The 25,533-nt window shown below is 37.9% G+C and overlaps 1 protein-coding gene across 1 annotated transcript; it reads right to left on the bottom strand.

Annotated features, from left to right (window-relative positions):
* Positions 1–3,864: 3,864 nt before the first annotated feature.
* On the bottom strand, positions 3,865–23,791 carry LOC308682448 (myosin-7-like). Its single transcript, XM_081352172.1, has 39 exons — positions 23,715–23,791; positions 23,587–23,619; positions 20,258–20,470; positions 20,031–20,174; positions 19,795–19,951; positions 19,678–19,705; positions 19,465–19,570; positions 19,079–19,171; positions 18,914–18,977; positions 18,726–18,824; positions 18,539–18,642; positions 17,926–18,064; positions 17,717–17,835; positions 17,411–17,560; positions 17,141–17,311; positions 16,719–17,028; positions 16,554–16,633; positions 16,269–16,474; positions 16,001–16,124; positions 15,782–15,918; positions 15,440–15,695; positions 15,105–15,347; positions 14,847–15,023; positions 14,616–14,761; positions 14,108–14,198; positions 13,642–14,031; positions 13,431–13,557; positions 13,219–13,337; positions 11,076–11,272; positions 10,733–10,916; positions 10,448–10,613; positions 10,243–10,367; positions 9,748–10,056; positions 9,462–9,665; positions 9,066–9,362; positions 8,886–8,990; positions 6,205–6,300; positions 4,987–5,125; positions 3,865–4,175 (listed from the first exon to the last, which is right to left on the bottom strand). The coding sequence occupies exons 3-39, from the start codon at positions 20,456–20,458 to the stop codon at positions 4,159–4,161; spliced, it is 5,820 nt and encodes a 1,939-aa protein (XP_081208298.1). The 5' UTR covers positions 20,459–20,470; positions 23,587–23,619; positions 23,715–23,791; the 3' UTR covers positions 3,865–4,158.
* Between the last annotated feature and the right edge of the window lie 1,742 nt (positions 23,792–25,533).

The raw sequence follows: 25,533 nt of genomic DNA, 5'->3' as shown, positions 1-25,533 counted from the left end.
TAATCGATAATATAAAAAGAATAAATATATAAATATAATACCAAAAATTGCGATAAGTATCGTATCTTGAGTTCAGTATTGCAATTTGTCATAGTTACACCCCTAATGTTTGCAGAAGTTAATATATTCTAAATACATGACATCAGTGTTACCGTTTCTGTGCATCAGTTAACATGAAGGTGCTTATAATTATTTCTTCATAACAGAAAGAACAGGTCAAACTAACCGTCTTAGTCCCAGGGGCTGGTTTCACAAAGCTATTTTAGACCGGTCTATAGTGTTAGACAAGTCTAAAATTTGCTCATAGACTAGTCTAATGCAAGTTAGACTGTTTCACAAAAATAAAGACTGACTTCATTTAGACCAAAAAAATTAGACACCTTACCCCCAGGCTAACTTAGGTCTTACGGGGGTCGCACAAGAAGCACCGCGCCGCGTCGCGCATTTTCAGTTTATGGCCAGCAATACTGTTATGTTTAAGGACATTATGGAATTAAGATAATGTCTGTACTATGTTATGATTGTACTGTACAATTAAATACAATCGTTGCAAACTAAAGTCTGCAGTCTGAACACTTTACCTCAGAGCGACCGTTAACTGAATGAATTGAGAATATCGCCTGAAAATCCGATAACATCAGCAGTTTTAATCCACGCAGCTGATTTCTGTAAATGAATGTAAAACTAAATGTATATTGCAGGACAGGGTGAAGTCAGTATATACATTAACGATGATTTGAGACAAATATGAGACAAAAATGTAAATGGCGCTCTGTGGCGCGGCAGGATTTTGAACAAGTTCCTGAGCCGTTGCTGGGCGCCGCGGACAGACGCCGAATGGCGCCGCCGGTTTGCACTGCATTGAGATTTAGTAGATAGTCTTGAGTGGGTATACAGGGTATCTTGTACCATGTTTTTGTATCTTTTCTGTACGCCTTTAACGCTATTAACTGTCGTAGCAATCTTTTTCCAAATTAAACATTTCTTCTTGTTACTACATTCTCCGCTAAATTTCCCAAGTAAAATGTCCTTGTAACTGTTATACTCCTCCAACAAACACATATTTTCCGCTGGGGTAAACTGCACTGAGCGGTTGAATGCGCTTACTCGATCCGCCATGTTTTTTGTTTTGAAAAGTGTCTTATTTTACCCAGAATGCATTGCAGTGTAGTACTACTTAAGATAGTCAGAGTCTTAAGTGCTTTGTGCAACGGTCTGATTTATATGTCTATCTGAAGTCTGACTATCTACTATATCTAAGCCATAGTCAAAGTCTATCTTTGTGAAACCGGCCCCAGATCTGTTTCTAAACAGCTCTACTGCGTTGATTTGTTGTTGAGCCGTGTGAGCCATCACTCAAGACCTTTTGTGAGGTTTCTGGCCTGCCTTGACCTCTCATCCCTCAGTTATTCTGCACCCTCTCAACAAGCACCTTACTTAGTCTTATCACTTGGGCAATCTATTCTAGGCCCCCTCATCCTTTACAGAGCCTCATTCTCAGCTGTCTTTTTACTCTGGTTTATCAGCACTCAGGAGCAAGAATGGAAGAAATGAGAGCAACCTTATGTCTAATAACGTTTGTAATTGGAGCTTCCTTTTGTCACTGGGTGCACTTGAATGGTCTTGCATCTGTTGGGTTAAATAGGAATCCATTGTGTCTACTTCCTGTCTTCTTCTTCAGACCATGCAGCTAGTTTTGACTTAAAAGCTGGAGTAGGTGTAATTATTAAGCATTAAACAATGGTATATTGATACTGTGGAACCGTGAAACTGAAATAAATTTATTTTATTTATTTATTTATTTTTTGTTAAAATTAAAGTGTAAAATGTAAAAATGAAAGCTAATTAAATGTTTTAATCAAATTCAATGATACTAAAATAACACTGGATCAAAAGTCTGAAACCATATTCAATAATATGTGATTGAAATTATAATTTTAAGTTTCTTGAAGTCTACCAGGGGTGGGATGATGGTATGGGGTGGGTTCCAGATTTGTATAGTTGCTTTTTGCTTTGTATTTTTGGATTTCTTGTCCTTAAAAAGAAAAAAAAGAAAACTCAATAAACAGTTGTTAACAAAAAATATATATATAATTTAAGTGTGGACAAAACTGAAAGTTTTAGAATTTGGAAAATTTGAATGTAAATGAGTTCAAATGAGTATACGTGTCAGACTATTTCTAGATCACTAAAGTAAATCTGACATTGATCATGTGACTCCTTTGCATAGATGGTCAAAGTTTCAGTGTAAGCACATGATGCTCTTTGGAATGATCAGGTTTTGTTTGTCACTTCAAGTGCTGCTGCAAAACAAATTCTAAGAAAATGTTGATAAAACCACTTTTATTTAAAAATATGTATTTTGAAAAATATAAAATATGCATTTAACTACTGGTCTCAGAGTTTTTGAATCAATTGAATATTGCTTAACATTTTGATATGGTTGATCACCAAATGACACCCTCTGGTGGTGGTAGCTGTACACTGCAATTGTCAAGATCATCCGCACATAATCATGACAGCTAAGAGCAGGGATAGGCAACGTTGGTCCTGGAGTGCCACTGCCCCGCAGAGTTTTGCTCCACCCATAATCAAACACTCCTGAACAAGCTAATCAATGTCTTCAGGATTACTACGGCTACAGGCCGGCAAGTTTTTTGTGTTTTTCTTCTTTTTCTGGATTGGTACTAAACTCTGCAGGACAGCGGCACTCCAGGACCGACGTTGCCTATCCCTGTCTTAGAGCATCCAATGAGCCAGGCTCTTAACTTCAGCGTGCAGTTGACATTTTGAAATATATAAATAACATTTTATAACTTTATTTTATTTATTTATTATTTCACATGCATCCAAATTAAAAATATATATTTCATATTATATATAATATTCTAAATATTGTATAAAAAAAGTTAAAATAAAATAAAAATAAAAATGCACTCTGACCAGTATGGGTTTTCTGAATGCATTGCATCATGTGTCCAGGCTAAAAGCTTGACGGATAGCCCCAGTGTGCTTCAAAGCAGTGAATCATATAGTGTTTGAAGTCTGTTGCTGTCCCTCAGAGATCATACCCTTCAAGTTGTCTTGTTTACATTGCATTGCATTGTTTCCTTTACTTTAGCCCTGAGGACAAAGATAACCTGTTAAATTTCTTTGAGTGATAGTATGTAGGACATGTCTCATCTGTAGACGTCCATCACTTGCATGAACTCTTACTACTTAAGTTACATTACCTAATGCCTCCTCTATGCTATGCTTATGATATTGTTTAACCACCTTGAACTTTCCTAAGCTATGGCTACGTCTTATTAAACAATGTTAATGCACAAATTAGCCCCATTTTTTTACATTGCCTATATGTCTAAGAAAAATGGTCATTGTAAAGTTTATAAGCTTTTTTAAGCTTTTTATGTGCGTCAGAGGCTCCTCTCACATATAGTAATGTATGTGCCAAGCTTTATGAAGCTCTTAAAATAGCACAAGTGACAAATGTTAAAGATGCCACGCTTTCTTCATCCAGTGTTAATCAACCCCCTCCTTCCTGACTCCTCCTTTATTTAACACATCTGTTGGAGCCACTGCATAATCTTGAGAAACAACAGGCACTTGTCACATCTCTCCTACCCTTTGAGTAGTTCTGTAATGGACAGTTCCCTTGTCTGAAACATGTTTGCTAGCTTTATTTCTATTTGCAACCATTATGAAAGGTAAGTCAACATCATGTTATCTACAGATTTTATTTGATTGTATTTTTTTTACATGTATGTTAAGGGCCTGTTCTGACCTGTTTTAATAATTTCTGCTAGAAGTTATTGTTGAGGTTTTGGGAGAATGACCTGCATTACATTTATTTAGCTATTAATGTTCATAACTACATTAACCAGCACACCTAATCTTAACAAATGACAATTTATGTAGTGGTCTGCTAATGCCTGAAAAAAAGGGTTTTAGCAAGTTTTTTTACTCTTGAATTTGACTTTGTAAAGCACACACAGTTTACACCACTAGTGACAATGACAATTTAGTTTTAAAATAACACAATCTGGCAGATGTTTAATTTGCACATTTTCTTTATTCTATTTCGAGAACTAAAAGAGAAGTTTATTCTAAACTAATGGATTCAAAGCGACACACAAGATTTTGAGAGATGGGAGAGCTTCATTCCTCATCATGTCCTTTCTGTTCAAAGGAGAAAAAAGACAAAGATGTAAGATTAATTTATCTTATTAGAAAATAATACATTTTGCCCATAAATATAATTGTTTAAAATTATTTTCCATATTTCCTTGCAAAATTTTATAATGGAGTTGCCATTAGCTCTGCTTATGAAGGGTTTTCGAAGCAACACCATGTTATTTTCCACTTGAAAGTTATGAAATATTATGTGGGTAGGTTTCCAGAGTCAAATAGTTACTTTAAATTTTAGGTTGCTTTAGAGTTAATGTTAATGACAGTATGCACCACACCTAGCCTGGTAATACCAAACTCTACTACTTCGCTTTGCTTTGTAGACAGAGTCTGGCATGGCATAATTGAAAAGCGTTTTCTTTCTCGCGGGGGGGGGCGCTTGTCTGAAGTTTAAAATCATTGGTTACCCGTAAGCCAATCACATAACGTTTGGTTATGGCGTGTGTTATGCGCATGCTCAGCCGCATCTAACTTCCACTTTAAACACATGTATGATGCGAAAGCAAAACCATCGAGCGAAATACCGGAGTGAACATGGATGTGCGCGACTTTTGCAGATTATGTGAAGTAAATCTACGCATCCACGGTACAATCAGTGTCTACGTCACGGCTCTCAGCCCGCCCTCTGTTCGTTGATTGGCCGGCTGTTTTCAGGCCGGAGGAAAACGGAAAGCTATTACGCTGTCTCAGACTGAGTACAGAAGCGAAATGAAATTGAGCGGAAGTAAGAAGTCTGACGTAGTCAGGCTACACCACACCTGCCAAGTCATTTAACATTTGTTTGAAAACAACCAATACTTGCCTTGGATCCTGAATCACGGCTCTTGGCTCTCAGCTTGTTGACCTGAGATTCAGCAATATCAGCCCTCTCCTCTGCCTCATCCAGCTCATGCTGTATCTTACGGAACTTGCCCAGATTTGCATTAGCCTGTTCCTCCTGTAAAAACATGGAGATAATTTCTCAAGCAATCCCATGCCAAGAAAATAAGTCACAATATTTGGTCACGCTTCTGATTAGGGTCTAATTCTCACTATTACTAACTATTAAGTATGACTTTTGCCTTAATACACCTCCTAATTACTGCTTGTTATTAGTTAGCCATTAGTTAGAAGAATAGTAGTTAATGTTATCGCCTTCGACTAAAACTAACTGAATTCGCTCACACGGGGTATAACTACTTCTCAATTTATTTATTTTGCATAATTTTTGTACTTTGTTGGGATTTTTTCCCACATTGTTACACTTGTGTTTCCGGTCAAATATGACCGGCCTACAAAAAAAAAGCGTATAAATCTCTTATGCTATATTATCACCAAATATCGGATTCAATCTTTTTGTCAACTTGTTTTCTTTCAATTAGGACAGGTTTTGTAATCCTTTTTGGAACTGATTGATTGTAGGCCTCATTGATCTGACCCTATGCACCTCAGGTTTGAAGTGAAAAAGGCAATATTTGTGGATAATTTTGTCAATATAAAAAAAAATATGAAATTGCACACTATCAATCACACTAGTGTGCTCTAATGTTTAACCCGGAAGTTTGTTTTGAAATTCTTTTATCTTGTACAAAATGGCACATTTATGATGTTCATCATGTTCACATATGATCATGTGTGCAGGCCTCATTGATCTGAGGATAAAATTCATCACTGTTAAAAAGAAAGATTGTAACACGTAAAATTGTTTGTGTGTGTGTGTGTGTGTGTGTGTGTGTGTGTGTGTGTGTGTGTGTGTGTGTGTGTGTGGTAGCTTGAGTGTTGGTCCGAGGCCTTTATCTTTGCAAGCGATCAATCAGTTTAAAAAATAAATACAAAACCTGTACTAATTGAAAGAAAACAAGTTGACAAAAAGATTGAACCCAATATTTGGTGATAATATTACATAACGGGTGATTTACAAGCAATTTTTAAAAGGCCGGCCATTTTTGACCGAGAACACCAAAGGTGTTTCAACACAGCTTAAGGGTAAAGCATGATTAGATTCATATGTTTTTACTGAAATTATCTTAAACATACCGCCTCCTCAGCAGTTCTTTTGTAGGATTTGACCTTCAGCTGGAGTTTGTCCACCAGATCCTGAAGACGTGCCAGATTCTTACGGTCCTCCTCAGTCTGCATATAAAGTCAGGGTTGGGGAGTAACGGAATACATTAGAGATGCACCGATTGATCGGCTGGTGACCGGAATTGGTCGATTTTCACGTGATCGGCCATGACCGGCGACCGGCCGGTCAGTCTGACATATGCCGATTTTATGCCGGTCAAATGCACTCGGGCGCCGCATGATTAACCTTTTGAGCGGTACGGTCTCAAGAATCTCAATGTAATTGAGAAAAAGGGATTTTTATTTCTGTGCCCCTGAGAGTACGCCCCTGGTGCCACATTTAGAATGTTCAGTGACGTCGCATAACTGCCAGATTCAAACTGTGCTTTCGCGTGTTGGCTGGCGCTGAGTCAGAGTCGGACGCGTTCAGCGCTGTCATATATCACAACTAAGCAGTGTTTTCAACCTCATAATGTTTATTTTAGGTTTCAGATATTTAAATACAGGTAAGCACGAGTAAAACAATACATTTGGAGTTTGTAAAATACACACTGATGTCTGTGGAAGCAGCAATAACAATCTATTCAAATATAATTTGCCGACGTGTGTTATTCACATCAGACAAACATAGTGGAAGTAACTATAAAGTTTACTCTATTCTTCTCAGTTCACCGGCCACTTTCTTGCATTTATTTCGGGAGAAACTGATGAATTCAGGTGCTGTAAATCCGACTGACAGGACAACATTGCGGAGCCCATCTCATGTTATAGTTTAAGATTATTTATAAAGGTTTTTAAATGACCAAACACACTCACTTACATGTAGGGCCTATTTGAGAATCGGAATATCAGATAGGCTAGTTGATGACATGGTAAGCAAGTTTGTGAATATTTTGAATAAAAAAGGAGAAGCGAAATAAAAGCGACGCATCTACATACAGTATTATTGTGGCTGCGGTGTATCGCGTGACGCGTCGCCATGGAAACATTAAAGGGAACGTTCGCCTTGAAAAAACTCACTCTGAGGGTGGGGGTGTCAGTTAGAATAAACTTACGCGTTAAAGGGTTAAAGAAAAGATCAAAAATAAATATTTGTGTGTGCTGTAAAGTGGTTAGAAAAAAATTAAATCGGTATCGGCAGGTCAAACTCAATGAAAAATCTGAAATCAGAATCGGCCTAGAAAATTGTAATCGGTGCATCTCTAGAATACATGTAGCGGCGTTACGTAATCAGGTTACTGTAATTCGTTACAGTTATGTCAAAAAAACAAAGTGATCAGATTACAGTTACATTTTTTACATTTTGTAAAAAACGGGAATGCTATCAGGATTACAATGGTTTCACTTAAAACTAAATAAATTAGTATTTTTGACATTATAATGCTATATTGACAGCGTGGATCCCGGTTATATCCGTGGAGATATCCGTCAGGCTGGCCAAATAATAAAAAAAGAATGTTCTAATTAATAGCTTATGGGTCGCAGGTCGATGAGAAATAATAATTAATGTGTTGATTTTTATAAAGACACGGAACTCTCATTTCACAGTAAAGCACAACGAACGTGCGTTTTCAGTAAAGGAAAAAAATATGCCATGAGCATCTCCTAGTGGTCATTATATAAAACACAGAAAAAAGGAATAATTGCTTAACTTAATAGCTTTCTAAAAGTATACACAAACTTAACAAAAATTATTCTGATAAGAATGTCTTACAACATGATGGAAATCTTAACGTGTAATCTTTTTAATCAGGCATTAATTTGCATACTCTCATTAAGCTACACAGTGGCGGGGTCCACTTGTTTAAGCAGCAATGGAGGCAAAACAGATCCAAAATTTTTTTCCAAAAGAAGAATTAAAAACAAAAAAAGAAGGAAAGAAAAGTACCGTGTGGGAGCGTTTTACTGAAATAGTTAACCAGGACGAATCACGTGATATGTGATATGGAACGGCTTGTGCAGCGCTGTATGTATTTGACAAACTCATAAAGCATATATCCAGCCTTTGCTTGGGATGAATGTATTTAATTTCTTGTGTGTGTGTTTGTTCGGGAAAGTTGCAATGACGGAAACAGTGACAATTTATGTTTGAAGGGAGTAAAGCCTGTGTTTAGGCTATTAAGGAAATGTAATTTTGCCAAAGAAGAACTTTTACTTTAAATAGCTAAATGTCAAATTAAAAACAGCCTACTTCAGTGTAATATGTTACCATGTCAACATGCTTAACACTGAGAATTAGAATAATTGTAATGTGACGATTTGGTTGATGTTAGAACTGATCCGCACATCTCTAATTGACAGCTGGTTCTGTTGCCAGTCATGACTCATGTGAGTCACCTGCTGGTGCATGGCAATCATTGTCATAAATATTGCTTTTTTCTTTACGTTATTTACATATGTGACCTTGAAGGAATCCAAAAGTAATCAGATTACATTACATTATTTGCTTTCGCTTCGTGGTGCTTGGATTACGTTACTAAAAACCTTTTTTAATGAACTTATTTTTTTAACTGTAATGGAATACATTTTTAAAGTAACCCTCCCAACACTGTATACTGTATAGTCAGAGCATAAATTGACTTGACCACAATTTATGTTGTTTTATAAAATCTTTGCATGAATAAAAAGACATTTTTTGTGCCAAAAAAAGTGACCTGGTAGGTGAGCTCCTTGATGCGTCTCTCATATTTACGGACTCCTTTCACAGACTCGCTCGCCTTTCTCTGTTCTATCTCCACCTCATTTTCCAGCTCTCTGACCTAAGAGATGTGTAAAAGGGTTAGCTAATCAAACAAAAGTATTTTAATAACAGAAAAAAACAACTTACAACTTACTCTGGATTCCAGTTTCTGGACCTGCTTCTTGCCTCCCTTCATGGCGATCTGCTCAGCCTCATCCAGACGGTGCTGCAGGTCCTTGATGGTCTGCTCCATGTTCTTCTTCATGCGCTCCAGATGAGCACTGGTGTCCTGCTCCTTCTTCAGCTCCTCTGCCATCATGGCAGCATCAGTGATGGCCTTCTTGGCTTTTTCCTCTGCATTCCTGCACTCCTGCACTGCCTCCTCAACCTCAGTCTGAAGCTGAGTATTATCTCCCTCCAGCTTCTTCTTCTGATTCAGCAGGCTGGTGTTCTGAACATGGACAATATTGACATTCATGTAGTCTCTAGTTGATATTGATACCAAGAATGGGTTTAAAGGTTTAATTCATCTAATACAGATGTGTCATACCTGAGAATGCAGGAGCTGAACTCTCTCACTGACATCCAGCAGTTCCTGCTCAGCCAGTTTCCTTCCTCTCTCAGTTTGTTCCACCATGGATCTCAGCTCATCCAGTTCAGCCTGCAGCAGATTGTTGCGTCTCTCCACAATGGCGATGTTCTCTTTGAGATCATCATTACCACGAAGAGCGTCATCTAGTTGCAGTTGGGCATCCTGTAAATTTTTACAAATGAAAAGACTGAAGAACTATGTTCACCTAATCATTATAAAATCTTGATTTGAAGATTCGTCATACTTTGAGATGTCCATGAAGACCCTTGAGTTGCTTCTGGGCTTCTGATGCCTGTCTGTTAGCCTGGCTGAGCTGAATCTCCATCTCATTGAGGTCTCCCTCCATCTTCTTCTTCAGCCTGAGAGCTTCATTCCTGCTGCGAGTCTCTGATTCCAGTGAGCTTTGCAGGGTATCCACCATTCTCTGCTGGTTCCTCTTGGCCTGCTCCATCTCTTCATCTTTCTCTGTCAGCTTACGTTCAATATCAGCTTTGACCTGATTGAACTCCAGCTGAGCTCTAAGTATCTTGCCTTCCTCGTGTTCAAGGGAACCCTATAAAGAGTAAAATGGGTGTTTGTTATAATGGAGATTTAAAGTTTTTGTTTAGCCCTGTGTTGTGGGGTGGGAAGTGACCTCCCTTAAAATAATCTGGAATGATCAATTGCTTTAAACAACAGCTTGATTTAAATCAAAGAGTTGTCCAATGAATAACTTTGGGGAAAATGGTTGTTCTTTTACCTCAGCCTCTTCAAGAGCAGTTTGTATCTCTTGTTTCTCCTGCTCCAGTTGTTTTCGTAGTTTCTCCAGCTCATGAATATTCTTCCCACTCTCACCAAGTTGCTCAGTGAGGTCAGAAATTTCCTCTGTGCAATAGAAATAACATGTGAGCTCACAAATACAAGCAATTAAAGTAATGATTTGGAGTTGTAAAAACCACTCTTACCTTGGAGATTCTTGTTCTCCCTCTTCATGCTCTCCAGGTGGTCCAATGACTCCTCATATGAGTTTTTCAATTTAAAGAGTTCAGTGCTCAGAGATCTAGCTTCTTTTTGGGCACTTTCCAGTTCAGTTTGGGTCTCCTCATACTTCTGCTTCCACTCAGCCAGGACCTGGTTAAATTTTACAAGGCCAAATGGTCAATGAGAGCAGTGCAGTTTGCTGGTATTTTGTTTTGTAAATATATGGCTAATTTTTCCAGCTAATGACAAAATGTACTTTCTCTCCTTACTTTATCAAAGTTTCTTTGCTTCTTGTCCAGAGCAGCAGCAGCAGCATTGGATCTCTCCACATCCACCATGAGATCTTCAATCTCATTCTGCAGCCTGTGCTTGGTCTTCTCCAGAGAGGAGCATTTAGCATTAACAGCTTCCACAGCTTCTTCTGCATCTTGCAAACGCTGAGCAAGTTTCTTCCTGTAATAATTCAAATGCATAGTAAACATCAGAATTAGCATTCATTAAACGGTATTTAAACGTGTTTAAAAGGCCACAAAGTATTGCAGAAAATTCAGAAAAGTGTCTCATCACTAAAGACCAAACTCTTTTAACATTTAAATATTGTTTGTTTCTTACTTTGCTTCCTCCAGCTCCTCAGTCCTCTGGATGGCATCAGTTTCATACTTGGTTCTCCACTGAGCCACTTCAGAGTTTGCCTTGGACATACTACGCTGTAGCTCAGCCTTGGCTTCTTGCTCCTCCTCATATTGCTCCCTCAGCAGATCAGCATCATGACGAGCAGACTGAACTGCATGGGCCAGGGCATTCTTAGCCTAAAGACAAACAAATATTTGCAACCAGTTGTTTATTGTTACAATAGTGAATGTTTATGCAGGGCTCCAAACTGCGACTAAAATGGTTGCATTTGCGACCAAAAATATTTATTTGCGAGTGAAATTTCTGCCAAGGTCGCCATTGGCGACAATACAAATTTACTCCCTTTGATTGTAAAATTTGCATCCTACGTGCATGTTTTATTACCAGTAGCCTATCGTAGGGGTGTGCGATAAGACGATTTTTGATCATGGACGATTAAAATGTCTCCACGATCTGCTTTTGAAGAAATACCGTAGAATCGTGCATTCTAGTTGCTATTCTGGAGCCTCTGTCCCAACATACTGAACAACGCGACGTATATTCACATAAAATGTTAACGCAGCGGAACGGGACACTGCAGTTCACAAAAGTTAATAATTTGCATGTGCTTTAATGCCTTGTCGGTTAAACATTTAATTCGCGTGCTGATGCGCTGTTCTAACGAGTGCGTTTCTCAGCGCGTACATGTGAAGCTCACATGCACTAAAAGCCTGTCTACCAGCGCCTGGATACTGGTCTGGACTAAGTTATCTTTCGAGTCTTATTGTGCTAATAATGTTAAATACACACAAGGTTTACATAAACAAAGTCGGTTATGTCTAAAGTGAAAGCAAACTTGAGAAAATTAAGAGAAAATCTGCTTGTCAAATGCGTGTACATTAGACGTGTCGCGCTCAGCTCTTAAAGAGACAGTAGCAATTGTAAACACGCTGCCGCTTGTCTTTAAAGGGATAGTTCACCCAAAAATAAAAATTATCTCATTATTTACACACTCTATTGTTGTTCCAAAACTGTATTAATTTCCTTCTAATATTTTCTAATATTAATAATTTGAAGAATGTGGGTAACCAAACAGTAGCTGGTCCCCATTGACTTCCAAAGGAGAAAAATATACTATGGAAGTCACTGGGGTACATCAACTGTTTGGTTACCCACATTATTCCAAATAACTTTTATTTTCAACAGAAGAAAAAAAATGTATTCAAGTTTAAACAACTTGAGAGAGTAAATTATGACAATTTGAATTTTTAGGAGAACTATCCCTTTAATGTTAATGAAACAACAAAATGCAAAGAGAAAATTACTCACTGCTCTTGACTGATAACTTTAATAGTAGCTTTAATAAGTATCAATTTATAATTTATACAGTGAAGTCTATGTTTTGTTTTATTTTCATATTTGTTAATTTAATTACTTTCTTCTATGCTACTGTTAAATACACCTACTGTAGCTGAAAACAAAACACTCTTTATTTCATTTGTATATTAAGTTGTGTATGTGTAATGTTTATCTTTGATCTTAATATTTAATAACAAACAAAATAATGACTACATTTTTTATCTTCGCCCCTTTCTGCCATTCTTTTTTATTTTATATTTTGTTACCTAAGGCTTTGTTTTTAAAATATGGACATTAGTTTGGCTGTAATGCTTTCAGTCACAAAATAGTAAAACCAACATAAAGAATCGTGATAAAATCGTGAATTGTGATTTTCTTGAAAAAAATCGTGATATGATATTTTTGCCATATCGCCCACCCCTAGCCTATCGCTTCATTTGTTTTGTTAACGTCATGAAATGAGATGCTTTGCGTGAACGTTTCACTGAGTGAAAGCGCCAAAATATGAACTTATGAAATAGTTCATAAGTCGGAAGTGACATTCAGTTACCAAATAAGCTCCAGTTCCCAAAACATTCACAAGATGAAAATGCTGAAACTGTAAGAAGAGGAGAGACATGCACATAACAGGGTGATTAAAAGTAAGTGTTATTTGGCTCTTAAAAAAATTATTTGGCGCCTGTTTTTTTCCCCTATAGGAGCCATTGGCTCCTTAATTGATTTTTTTGTTTGGAGCCCTGTTATGTCTTTAGCAACAATTTTAGACTTAGGAGATTTTGAAAACCTTGATTTCTTCTTCAAGCTGTCTCTTGAGGTCTTCAATTTGCTGAGTGTAGGACTGCTTGCCTCTGGTTAACTGAGACACCAGGGAGTCTTTCTCCTCAAGCTGTCTGGCAAGTTCACCTAAAATGCAATATTTAAAAACAAAAATTGACTTTTTTTCCAAGCATCACTATGGTACAGTTGGTAACATAAGACAATATTTTGTGTTCTTACCATTTTCAGTTTGCAGCTTGGCTTTTTGCATGGTGAAATCATTGATAGTGCGCTGACCTTCCTCAGCCTTGGTTCTGTACTCACTCATCTGGTCTTCCAGAGTTCTGCACATTTTCTCCAGGTTTGTCTTGAGGATAAATTATATCGTAGTTGATTACTTTCTTTGACAACACATCATTTATAGACTCCAAGCATAATTTCTCTCACTCACCTTTGCCTTTGCAAGCTGCTCCATGTTGGAGACCACATCGTCCAGTTCCAGTTTGAATTCACTCTTCTCTTTCTCCAGCTTCTGCTTCACTCTCTGGAGGTTGTCAATCTGCTCCCCCAGATCAGCCACACTGTCTGCATGTTTCTTCCTCAGTGAAGCAGCAGTGGCCTCATGTTGCAGAGTGGACTCTTCAAGGTCTCTGCGTAGTTTCTGGAACTCAGCTTCACGTTTCTTGTTCATCTCAATCTGGGAAGCAGTGGCTCCACCAGCTTCCTCCAACCTCTCACTGATCTCCTCCAGTTCTCTGGACAGATCAGCTCTCTGTTTCTCAACTTTAGCACGGGCAGCTCTCTCAGCCTCCAGCTCTTCCTCAAGCTCTTCAATTCTGGCCTAGTAATGTGCATAAATTAAACATGTAGGTTATATATCCAAATGTCTTATTAACACTTATTAAGACAAAGTTTACCTGCAACTCTTTCAGTTTTTTCTGGAGTTGGGATTCCAAAGCTTGTCCATCTTCAATCTTGCTATTGAGCTGGCTTATTTCAAAGTCCTTTCTGCCAAGTAAACAGGATGACACGTGAATGATTACATGAAATTTCAAATGACAATATCAGGTAACACTTTACAATAAGATACCATTAGTTAACGTTAGATAATGTAGTAAACAACATTAACTAACAATTTTTTTAAAACTCTGTTAACATTAATTCATAAAAAGAAAACTTTTAACTGTTAGCTTGTGAGATCAGGCCCATTTAATAATATTAACAGTATTAACAATATTACATTTTTATTATGTTAGTAAATGTTTAAATTTTCATTAAGTAAGATTAATAAATGCAAGTATTTTTCAATATTATTTAATGTTAAATAATATAGTTAACTAAAGTCAAATGGAAATGTATTAACCAAATATTTTTTTAATATTAAAATTGGATTTTATATTTTATAGTATATAATATATATATTACTTCTTTATCCGCTCCTCCATCTGCTGCTTATCATTTTCCAAATCCATCACATTCTCTTGAGTCAACTTCAAGTCCCCCTCAAGTTTTCTTTTAGCTCTCTCAAGATCCATGCGAATTTTCTTTTCTTGTTCCAGAGAACCTTCAAGCTAAATTTCATCCAAAAAAATGATTAAGCAATTACTTTATAAAGCTTCTCATTTTAATTCTAGTGTTGTGTTTTCTGGCTCTTACATCATCCACTTGTTGCTCCAGTTTGGTTTTTGCTTTGGTGAGTGTGTTGACTTTGTCTTCCTCACTCTGGAGGTCATCCAGCGTTTGCTGATGGGCCTCCTGAAGAGCTTTCTTTTCCTTGGTCAGCTTAGCGATGATCTCATCCAAAGCTGCCATCTCTTCTGTCAGGTTTTTAACCTGTAGAAAGGTGTCATTGTATCAGGGGACTCTTAACACACAATTCTAACATCACTAACAGGTTCAGTGTTGAAAACTGACCTTGTTCTCAGTAGCATGTTTCTCTTTCTCTACTTTGGCCAGAGTGAGCTCAAGATCATCAATGTCTTTCTTGAGTTCAGAGCATTCATCCTCCAGCTTTCGTTTCTTTGCAGTCAGCTCAGAATTCATTTCATCTTCATCCTCCAGTCTCTCAGTCAGCTCTTTGAGTTTGGCCTCAAGCTGGATCTTGCTCTTGATCAGACCCTCACATCTCTCCTCAGCATCTGTTAGATTATCTTGCTCCTATCAACATGAGAAAAAAAAGGAAAACTTGTTTTATTTTCTGACCTGTGAAAATGTGAAAAGTGCAAGGTTGTATTCCCATGTGAACTTACAGTCTGCACTGTAAGCTGCAGGTCGTTCTTCTCTTGAAGAAGAGAAACCATCTTTTCCTCAAGCTCCTTTCTGCGGGCTTCAGATTTGGCATAAGCCTCCTTCAACTTCAGGAATTCCTCCTTCATGTTGGCCATTTCTTTCTCAGTCTCTGCACTTTTCAACAGAGGCTTGATCTTGAAGTAGAGCTTCATCCAGGGCCAATTCTTGACACCCATGAAAGCACGTACATTCCACTGGATCACCAACAGAGCATCTCTGTAGATATTAAAAAAGAATATTCAGTCTTGCATTATAAATGTAACTTGGAGAATATGTTAAAGATTGAAGAGCTTAAATCTAACCTTCTTTCCACAATTTTCTGGAACTCAACTCTTGATAGAAAACCACGAGACCTGGACTGAATTCCAGTTATAATAAGTGCAAGACGGTCATCTCGCATCTCTTCAAGAGTGCCCAGAAGACCAGCCTTAAAAAATACCTAAATAGTAAAGAATTTTGCGTCAAAAAGGATGATAATGGAAAAGTGATATTGGCAGAAGTTAATGTTTATATAATAATACCTTTGTATGTCCTAACTTGTACTGGTTGTGATCGATGTCTAGAGAGCCCAGAAGTTTTTCTGCACCCTTCTTGTTATCAATAAACTGTCCCTCAGGGATAGCAGCAGGATTTAGGATGCGGTATCTACCAAAAAAACACACACATTAACAATTATATTATATGTTTTTATTTTGTTTCTTGCAAATGATTAAATTTGCAACTTGCAATAACTTGGAGTCGTACATAATTATTTTGTAAGACATAAAAATAATTTGGTTTCATACTAACCGTTGTTTGAAATCTCCATACAGGATCCTGTTGGGGAATCCCTTTCTGCAGATCCTGATGCCCTCCAGCACACCGTTACAGCGCAGCTGGTGCATGACCAGAGGATTCTCCATCGCCCCAGGAGTCTTGCTCTCATTGGGGATGATGCAGCGCACAAAGTGAGGGTGAGTTGACCTCAAGTTGGTCATCAGCTTGTTCAAGTTCTCCTGTTGGTAGACCATAGAGGATTTATATTTATATGTGATAAAACCTTGCAAGACAAAACAGTGTTACAATATTCCGTACCCTATGAAGGGCTGACACCGTCTGGAAGGAAGAACCCTTCTTTTTGCCACCTTTGGCAGCCTTTCCTCCAGAATCCGCAGCTGTGAAATAAATTATTTTTGTTATTATTAAACAGTAAAAGTAGTGTTTATTATATTTTCATGTCACATTTCAGTGCGTACTAACCTGATTCAGCACCAGCGTAATTAGCAAACAGAATTGACAACAGCTTAAGAGTTGACTTCTGGAACAACCCTACAACCGTCTCATTGAGAGGGTCCTTGTTCTTTACCAGCCAGTTTGAAATGTTGTAGTCCACAGTGCCAGCATAGTGAACAAGGGCAAAATGGGCCTCTGGTCTACCCTTCACAATCCTAGGCTTCTGGAAGTTTGGATTTTTCCCCAAATGGTTGTCATAAAGCTTAGCTTTAAATGTTGCATCACTGGCTTTGGGGAACATGCACTCCTCTTCAAGGATGGACATGATACCCATGGGCTACAATGAAATGTAGATCGTGGAAGTCAATATATTAGTTTGCCACAAGAGTTAATACTGAAAATAATTATTTTCCCGTCACAGTATAATCAGCAACATTATATTCACCCACCTTCTCAATAAGCTCAATACAAGCCTGCAAGTCCATGCCAAAGTCAATAAACTCCCACTCAATGCCCTCCTTCTTGTATTCCTCTTGCTCCAGCACAAACATGTGGTGGTTGAAGAACTGCTGCAACTTCTCATTAGTGAAGTTGATGCACAGCTGCTCAAAGGTGTTGAACTGCAGGTGGAATATATTGTATAATCACAATGGTCAAACAGGTTGCACTGCTTCTTGGATTTGTTCTTAAATAACAATAATAAGTTGATTTCAACTTACATCAAAAATCTCAAATCCAGCAATGTCCAGCACACCAATGAAGTACTGGCGAGGCTGTTTGGTGGCCAGGGATTGGTTGATTCTCACAACCATCCAGAGGAACATCTTCTCGTACACTGACTTTGCCAGAGCACCAATAGAGTAGTACACCTAATAAAGAAAAGATTGAATTTTGCAGAATTTGACACATTGCAAACTAGAGAGCGATTTTTCAGAGATATTAAAGTTTTTGTTGGTATATCTTGGAAAGCAAACTATGATGCTGAAAACTGTAATGACCAGTACATTATTATTTTCATTCTTTACCTGCTGGACATTCTGTCCCTTGGTGACCCACTCATTTCCTACTTTGACTCTTGGGTGACACAAACCCTTGATCAAGTCAGCTGAATTTAGGCCCATTAGGTATGAGACTTTGTCAGCATCTACATGTTAAAAAAGAAAACAGAGCTAAGAATATATATACAACATGTCTTAGACTTTTTTTCCCTTATGAAACTGTGATTCATACTGACCCTCAGTCCCATCAGCCTCAGCCTGTTCCTCTCTTTGCTTCTGTTTGAACTTCATGTTGCCGTAGTGCATGACGGCGCCAATCAGCTTGTAGATGCTGTTCTTCTCCTCATGGGTGAAGCCCAACACATCGAACGCTTCCTACAGCAAATGTATGGAGCATGTTAAATTTCATGGCAATTGTTTCATAGTCTTCTTTTTGGCAAGTACATTAAATGTCTTTCTTTATACTTTTTAAAGAATAGACTGGCCAAGAGAATAAATTATTCTCTTTCAAGTCGTTCTAAACCTGTATGACTTCTTCTGTGGAACACAAAAGTAGAGCATGTTCACGCTGTTCTTTTCCTCACGCAATCACATGGCTTCAGAAAAACAAGCTTAATGGGCCTTAATGGATACTTTTTTATACTTATTGACAGCCCCTGATCATTATATGCTATTATTGTACGGAAACCAGCCAAGACATTATCAATTCATATTCCACAGCAGAAGCGCAGTCATACGAGTTGTCAAATGTGCTAATGATCACTAAATTGCAAATGCTGGGTGGACTATTACTTATAATAGTTTATAATGTGCTATATTGTATTGTTTGCGGCCTATGTTTTAACCCACATCAGTGGCCATCAGCTCGTCACCGTCATCAATAGAAGCCACTTGTGTTTCTCCTTGGGAGATAAAGGCGTAGTCATAGGGGTTGTTGGTGATGAGCAGCATCTCTAAGTAGAAATGGCAACATAGATCAGAAAAGATTTTTCTAAAAAGAGATGGCAATATTAATAGATATGATAGGTAAGTTTACCAAGCAGTTCTGGTCTTCTTTGGGACAGAATCTGATAGAAGATGTGGTAGTCTCTCTCAGCCTTGAGCTGAAAAGTTACACGAGACTTCTCCAGCAGATCTAAATGATTTGTTGAATAGATGAATATCAAAACAGTTACACATTTCATCAATTTGTGATGTGTTGGAATGATGTTGGGCAGTACTTACAAGTCTCAATGTCAGCAGAAGATAACTTTCCACTGACGCCAAAATGGATACGGATAAATTTACCCTGTAAATAAAGCAATAAACTATATAATACATAACATGCTCATATAGCATATCATGAAAACCAATATAGAATAACAACACCAATGTAAAAACCCCGCTTACAAATCTGGAGGAGTTGTCATTTCTGATGGTCTTGGCATTACCGAAAGCCTCCAGAGCAGGATTACACTGGATGATTTGATCTTCCAGAGTACCCTGAGAATCATATTTTAATAACTAAGTGCGTAAAAAATTTGATGTATCTACTTTTCAGTTAACAGCCATGCATATTTTCTATGCAAAATGTCTGTGACCTAAGTCACAGTAGTAAAAAGTAATGAAGAAATCAAATATGTATGAAAGTAAATGCATTGCAATATGGTACAAGTAAGGGAGTATCAAATTATGAAATTTTTTTACTACAATATTTAATATATGAAGACATGTATGCTATGCTATATGGAAGGTATATTCATCCATAATGAGCCATTTTTGTGGAAATTAAGCACCTTTTTCTCCATTGATGGATCCTTCTTGCCAGGCGCTGCGGCAATGCTCGCAAAATACTGGATTACTCTTTTAGTGTTCACAGTCTTTCCAGCACCGGATTCTCCACTTAGAATAAAAATGGATAATTAAAAGACTGATAAAATGCAGCATGGAAAAAAAAAATAGTGGTGAAAGTAGGAATATTATGCTATGTCATCATATGTATTACGTACGTGATCAGGACAGACTGGTTTTCTCTGTCTGTGAGAGAACAAAATATAAGAAACTTAGCATTTGAAATTGCATTAGAAATTAGATGTCTAAAAAATTACTACAAGTCAGATCATCACCTGACAGCATGTACTGATAGGCATTGTCTGAGATGGAGAAGATGTGTGGAGGGGCCTCAGTTCGTTTCTTTCCTCTATAGGCAACAACGACTTCCTGGTTGTACACTGGCAGCCACTTGTAGGGGTTCACAGTGACACAGAAGAGCCCAGAGTAGGTCTGTAAGAGATTCACAGAAGGTTTAGATCTACTCATCTACGATAAAGAGAACGTGTGAGTGTTTTAAGACTCGACTCACGTAGATCATCCAGGCTGCGTAACGCTCTTTGAGGTTAAACAGCACAGCGGGCTCGTGCAGGAAGGTGAACATCGCCATGTCCTCAATTTTATCAAACTTTGGTGGGTTCTGGGGGTGAACATCAATCTCCTTCACAGTTACTGTCTGTGGATAACACACAAAAATGTTTTGACAGTCACACTGTACTTCTGTCTACAATCTACAACAATGCAGAGGTTAGATCTTACCTTCCCGAATTCAGTGTCAACAGTGACTTTGTCACCATCTCTACTGGTGATGGAGGCTTTGACGTACTCAACCTCAGGGTCGGGCACAAAGCATTCTTTCTTCATGTCGAAGGGGCGAGTTTGGGCCTCTAGACGCTCCTTGTCTGACTTTCGTAAGAACGGGGCAGCTGGCCCGAACTCTGCCATCACAGCATCCCCCATCTTTCAATCAGTCTGAGAAAATTCTCTTCAATTAAAACTTGTTTTTAATTAAAAACTGTATTGTAAAAATAATAATAAATTAAATATAATTATTTATAAAAAAAATTTATATTTCTAATTATTTCAGGGTGTCCGCGGGGGTCTTAAAAGTATTAAAAGTTGATAAATCAGTTTAGAGAAAATTTAGGCCCTTAAAAAATATTAAAAAGTCTTAAATGTCATTTTACAAGGTATTAAATTATGTATCATCTTTTCATTATGTATATTTGTCCAAAGAGATTGCATGCTAAAGTTTGTCTGAATTTAATCATTGCGTCGGCGAATAGTGGGATTCTGTGTAGTTTATGTATGGAATCCCGCTAGATGTGACCGCGCTCACTGCCTGACTGCACTGCTGCGTGATAGCACATATGTCTCTCTACGCCCGGTTGTTAAAGGGATGGTTCGAGGTAAAATAAACCTAGGGTCCTTTTCACCATGACCTCGAGTCAAACACCCCCCCAGAAGCTTTTTTCCCCTTGGTTGAACATTATTAAAGTTAGAGCTTATTTAGAGAAATCAGCCGGATGGCTTAGTGCAGGCGCTAATGGATCCAAGGATGCATCTCGTAAATTACCCCACTAATACGTTCTTTTCCCAAGCCACTGAAGTGACGTCGACATCCGGGTTAGCGGTAGCATTAGCCGTCATGCAAGTGTTATTTAAATAAACTCCTGATGTACTTACAAACTTTCCAATGCCTTGTTTTATGAGTACAGAACCTATTTGTACTACTGTAGAAGTTTGGTACCATTCTGGGCATTATTAATTAGGGCAATTTACAAGGGGGTAATCCATCAATCAGAAACTGAAACTTCCCCGGGGGCCGCCATTGATTAGCAGACCATCACCTGCTGTTAGCATTCCATTGACTCCCATTCATTTTGGTGTCACTTTGACAGCTAATAACTTTACATCTGAGGCGTTTAAAGACTCCATTTGTCCATTATTTATTTCTAAAGAAACACAAAAATTTATAAAAGGCTCCATTACCTTGTATCTTACGTTATGACCCCGTAGAAGCAGTTTTTGTAAAAATAGGCTAACGATTGCGTCATAACCACGCGACTCTCTGTCGCACAGTAGAGAGATTACCGTATGGACAGGAGGAGAAGCTCGCGGGCAATCGGGGGGACGTGGAGGCAAAATGACAAAATAATTAATCAGAATACTTAGCAAAAGTTGCTCCTTGCTCATGGACACCTCCTACTCACACTCTCCGTCTCTGCAAGTTTCGTAATGGAATGATTCAGATTTCTCTTCACACAACTACTAGAAGACAGACAGCTTGCTTAGTACGTCACATCTACGTCGTCAAGCTCAGTTTGAGTCTGCGCAGTACGCTCAGCCATCAGGAAGCGAGTGCTTATAATTGACTTGACTTTTCTCCGTTGAATCCAATGGGGTCACTGTGTCCATTTCTTTTACTGCCTATGGTAATTTACGAGATACATCATTGGATCCATTAGCGTCTGCACTAAGCCATCCGGCTGATTTCTCTACATAAGCTCAATGTGACAATGTGTAACTGCATGTGAAAATTAATACTACAAGATCTACAATACTTAAGTCGTTTATTTCATAGGGTTTCAAGTCTCAGGGAAATAATGACATTTTCTCTTTCTCTCTTATACACACACAAACCATGAACTGATACACATTTAATTAAATGAGTAGGGCAGATTAAACAAAAAACAAACATTCCTCCACCCATCCTCCCCACTCCCAGTCCAATTTACTCCTGCTCATCAGAATCAGATTCTGAAGTTTCAGAGGTGCTTTCCTGAGCATTGTTCTTCCCCTCCATGAACTCTGGCCTTCTAGGATTTTTAGGTTTTTAGTCCCAACAATGAAACTATTAGTTCTCTTATTGGCATCTTCTGAAGCTTGTTGACAACATACCGAACAGAACATTGTCAGACTTGTCTCGTCGTAAACTAACCAATCGCGGGACTCCCCATTGTCTGCTTTTCTCCATTGTTCTTTAAAAACAAAACAAAAAAAAACGTTTTTTGACCTTCGCCTCTTTGTCCACTGTCTCCTGAGATGTTTTCTCTGCAGACCTCTTAACACCTACGATGTAACGCCACATTTTTTTGAAGGTGTGCCTCCTCTAAAAGTGTCCGGGTGAAACAGCATGCTACTTTTATTTACCTGCCACGGTGGCTGGTAGGTGAAGCGAGTTTACCTGCCACAACACAAAATAACCAGCATTTGGCTGGTGGCTGGTGCTAATTTTCCATCCCTGGACCCTAGGTTGATTTTACTCCGAACCATCCCTTTAAACAACATTGTTGTTAAACCACTTATCATACAGAACGTACGTATACACTCAAGTCAGCATATGGTTATCGTGCTTATATTGTTTCACGTTCATGTTAAGAAAAAAATAATACCCACATGCTCGAGGAGTGAGAAAACGTGCTGTGCTGATAGACGTTGCAGAGACACAAAGATAACAGCACTTTACGTTTTCTGTTCTTAAACCTGTCTCCCTTAACGAAACTTAAAGGAAGCGTATGTCTCAAAATCATTTTGTTATCTGATAAGTTATCATCTCGGCTCACAGCATTTACGGCCAGCAAAGCAAAGTAGTAAAATTCAATTATTGAATTTTTCGAATAATAATTACAGATTAAATATTCGTTCACACCCCTAGTACTGACACTCTGTGTTTGAAGGACTTGCTCTGGTGCATCAAATGAAGCACTCCGTAATCACAGGTAAACTGTCTGACCAGTCAGGTGTCTGTCATGAGAGGTGTACCACAAAAGAGCTATGATTCGCAGACAGTTATAAGAGTTGATTTTACAAATACATCTTTTGAATATACTGTGTGAACTCAAGGTTTATTTTCCCACTTCCATAAGTTTTTTTCAATTGTTTTGTTTATTGGTCTAATCTGGTTTCTGGTTTCTCTTTCTAATAAACCTTGCATTGGGTTAGTCACTCAGTGAATTCTCCTGTGCTTCATTTCCACCTTTCTGAATTATATTGCATTGATAAGGAGTTATCTCAAACTAAGAATGTTTAGTTGTGCTATCTTACACATATATACACATGTTAACCTTTATAAAAGCATGCCTTACCAGATGAAATCCAAACCCAAGAAAGTCCAAGTCCTTTAAATAAAAAATAAATATCATTAATGACAAGTCATCTTATTCTATTGTTCAGTCCACATGAACAATTTAATCTAAATTATGTGTGCTCTTACCTTTAGATTGCACAATGATGTGGGCTTGCAACGTTGTGCTGTAAAGTATCTCTTTATATAAAGGCACAATGACTGTGACGTTGACCATCTGTATTTGGTTCGGGTCACTTGTGTGTGTGTAGCTCTTTTTGGAGTCACAGTAGTTTGGCATGTGGTGTATGGCGGTAGTGCGAAAGTATCAGAAAGGATTTGAATCACAATGATGCTATTTTTGTCCCATGTATATCTTCTTTTTTAAAGTTATCAGATATTCATATAATATTTTATACTGAAATTTACACCTTCACTTTCATATTTTGTGGTTAGTTTCATAGGGCAATTTTTTTTATGTACGTAAAGCATTATAGAGGTGGAGACTCTTGTATATAATGTATCTTAACCATAGTTAAACATTCACACAAACTTTTTTTTTAATAAAATTGTACAAAGCTTATCAATAATGTGCTAGGATGCTTTTCTAGAACTGTGTGTCATTTTCTGTCCTCAAAGATAGACAGGCATGCACTGGGAATTTCACAGGTTTATCTTTGTGCTCAAGGATAAAGACAAGGTAACAATGCTTCACGAACAAGACGGCTGTCACAGAACAGTAAAAATGTCAGTAGACAGCTGTAACGGGAACAATGAATATCTGCACTTGCGACCTTTTGTTCTCGCCTAATGCAGAGACAGCTGCAACTCTGGCTTGTTCTTGTTTGTTCCTATCACCTTTCTTGATTTCCCAAAGCTATATCCATCATATGTGTTTAACGGGTTTATCAAGTTCATTCATCTATGTTCACCCCATTCTTTCCTCAAAAAGATTTTTCAGCTTTACAAAGATTCCCAAAACAAATGCGTGAAAAGTATTCTGTAGGATACAAAATGCATTTTGTATGTTTACTAGGGATGTAATGATACATTGTTATATTGAGATATCACAATATAAAAATGTGACTGTGTATCATTGATGTAAATGATATGATTTGCAATATAGTTAGTTTTATCCAATGTTCAGCTTACTATATTTAAAAGATTTAATTCACCCAAAAATGTAAATTCTGCTATCATGTGCTCACCCTCATGTTGTTTCAAACCTATAAGATTTTCTTTCAACTTCCAAACACAAATGAAGATTTTTTTCTGATTATTTTTCTGAAGATTATTTCTGTCCCTCCATTTAAAGTCGATTCCTCTAAAACTTAAAGTGTAAGTTGCAGGTTAACCACCACAGCCAATTAATGTGTAAATTAAAGTGCTCTATATGTATATATTTAATTATTTCTGTCTTAAAATGCGTTAAAATAACATTTATTAGGGTTTCTTCAAACGTAGCGTGTTTTTCAGTTACTGGGTGATGACGTCACAAGAGGAACTCGCAACCCATACTCTGCTAGATTCCTACTGTATTATGGCTATTTGGAGAACGACTGAGGATGTGGGAAACCATCAAATTCTTTATGGACCACAGCCCTACAATTTTTAACTGGTCAGGCGTGAGAGAGGGGAGCCATGGCACTCAAAGAGTTATTAATGCTTGGTGTGAGGAGAATGAGTGGAGGGTTAGCCAGGTGTCCCGGTGAGTAACGTTAGCTACGTTAGAGCAAGTCTAGCCTGGTGCAAACTTAACCCGGATAATATAACAGAACAAGCAAGTCTTTTCAAAATATTGCCGTCATGTAGAATAGCAAGGAGGGACAACGACTGAAGACATTATTTACTTACAGTAACGTTAAGTCAGTCCAAATCAGAGCTGCACGTTAGAGATGCACGTCAGGCGCAATCGCTAGTCTCATCGACGCCTCAAACGTCATGTAATACCCTTCCTCAGTCCACGCGT

This window comes from Scardinius erythrophthalmus (assembly GCF_964197995.2).
Source record: "Scardinius erythrophthalmus genome assembly, chromosome: 22".
Classification (NCBI taxonomy): domain Eukaryota; kingdom Metazoa; phylum Chordata; class Actinopteri; order Cypriniformes; family Leuciscidae; genus Scardinius; species Scardinius erythrophthalmus.
Note: the sequence above shows the minus strand (reverse complement) of the source record. Positions and strands in the feature narration are given on the sequence as shown.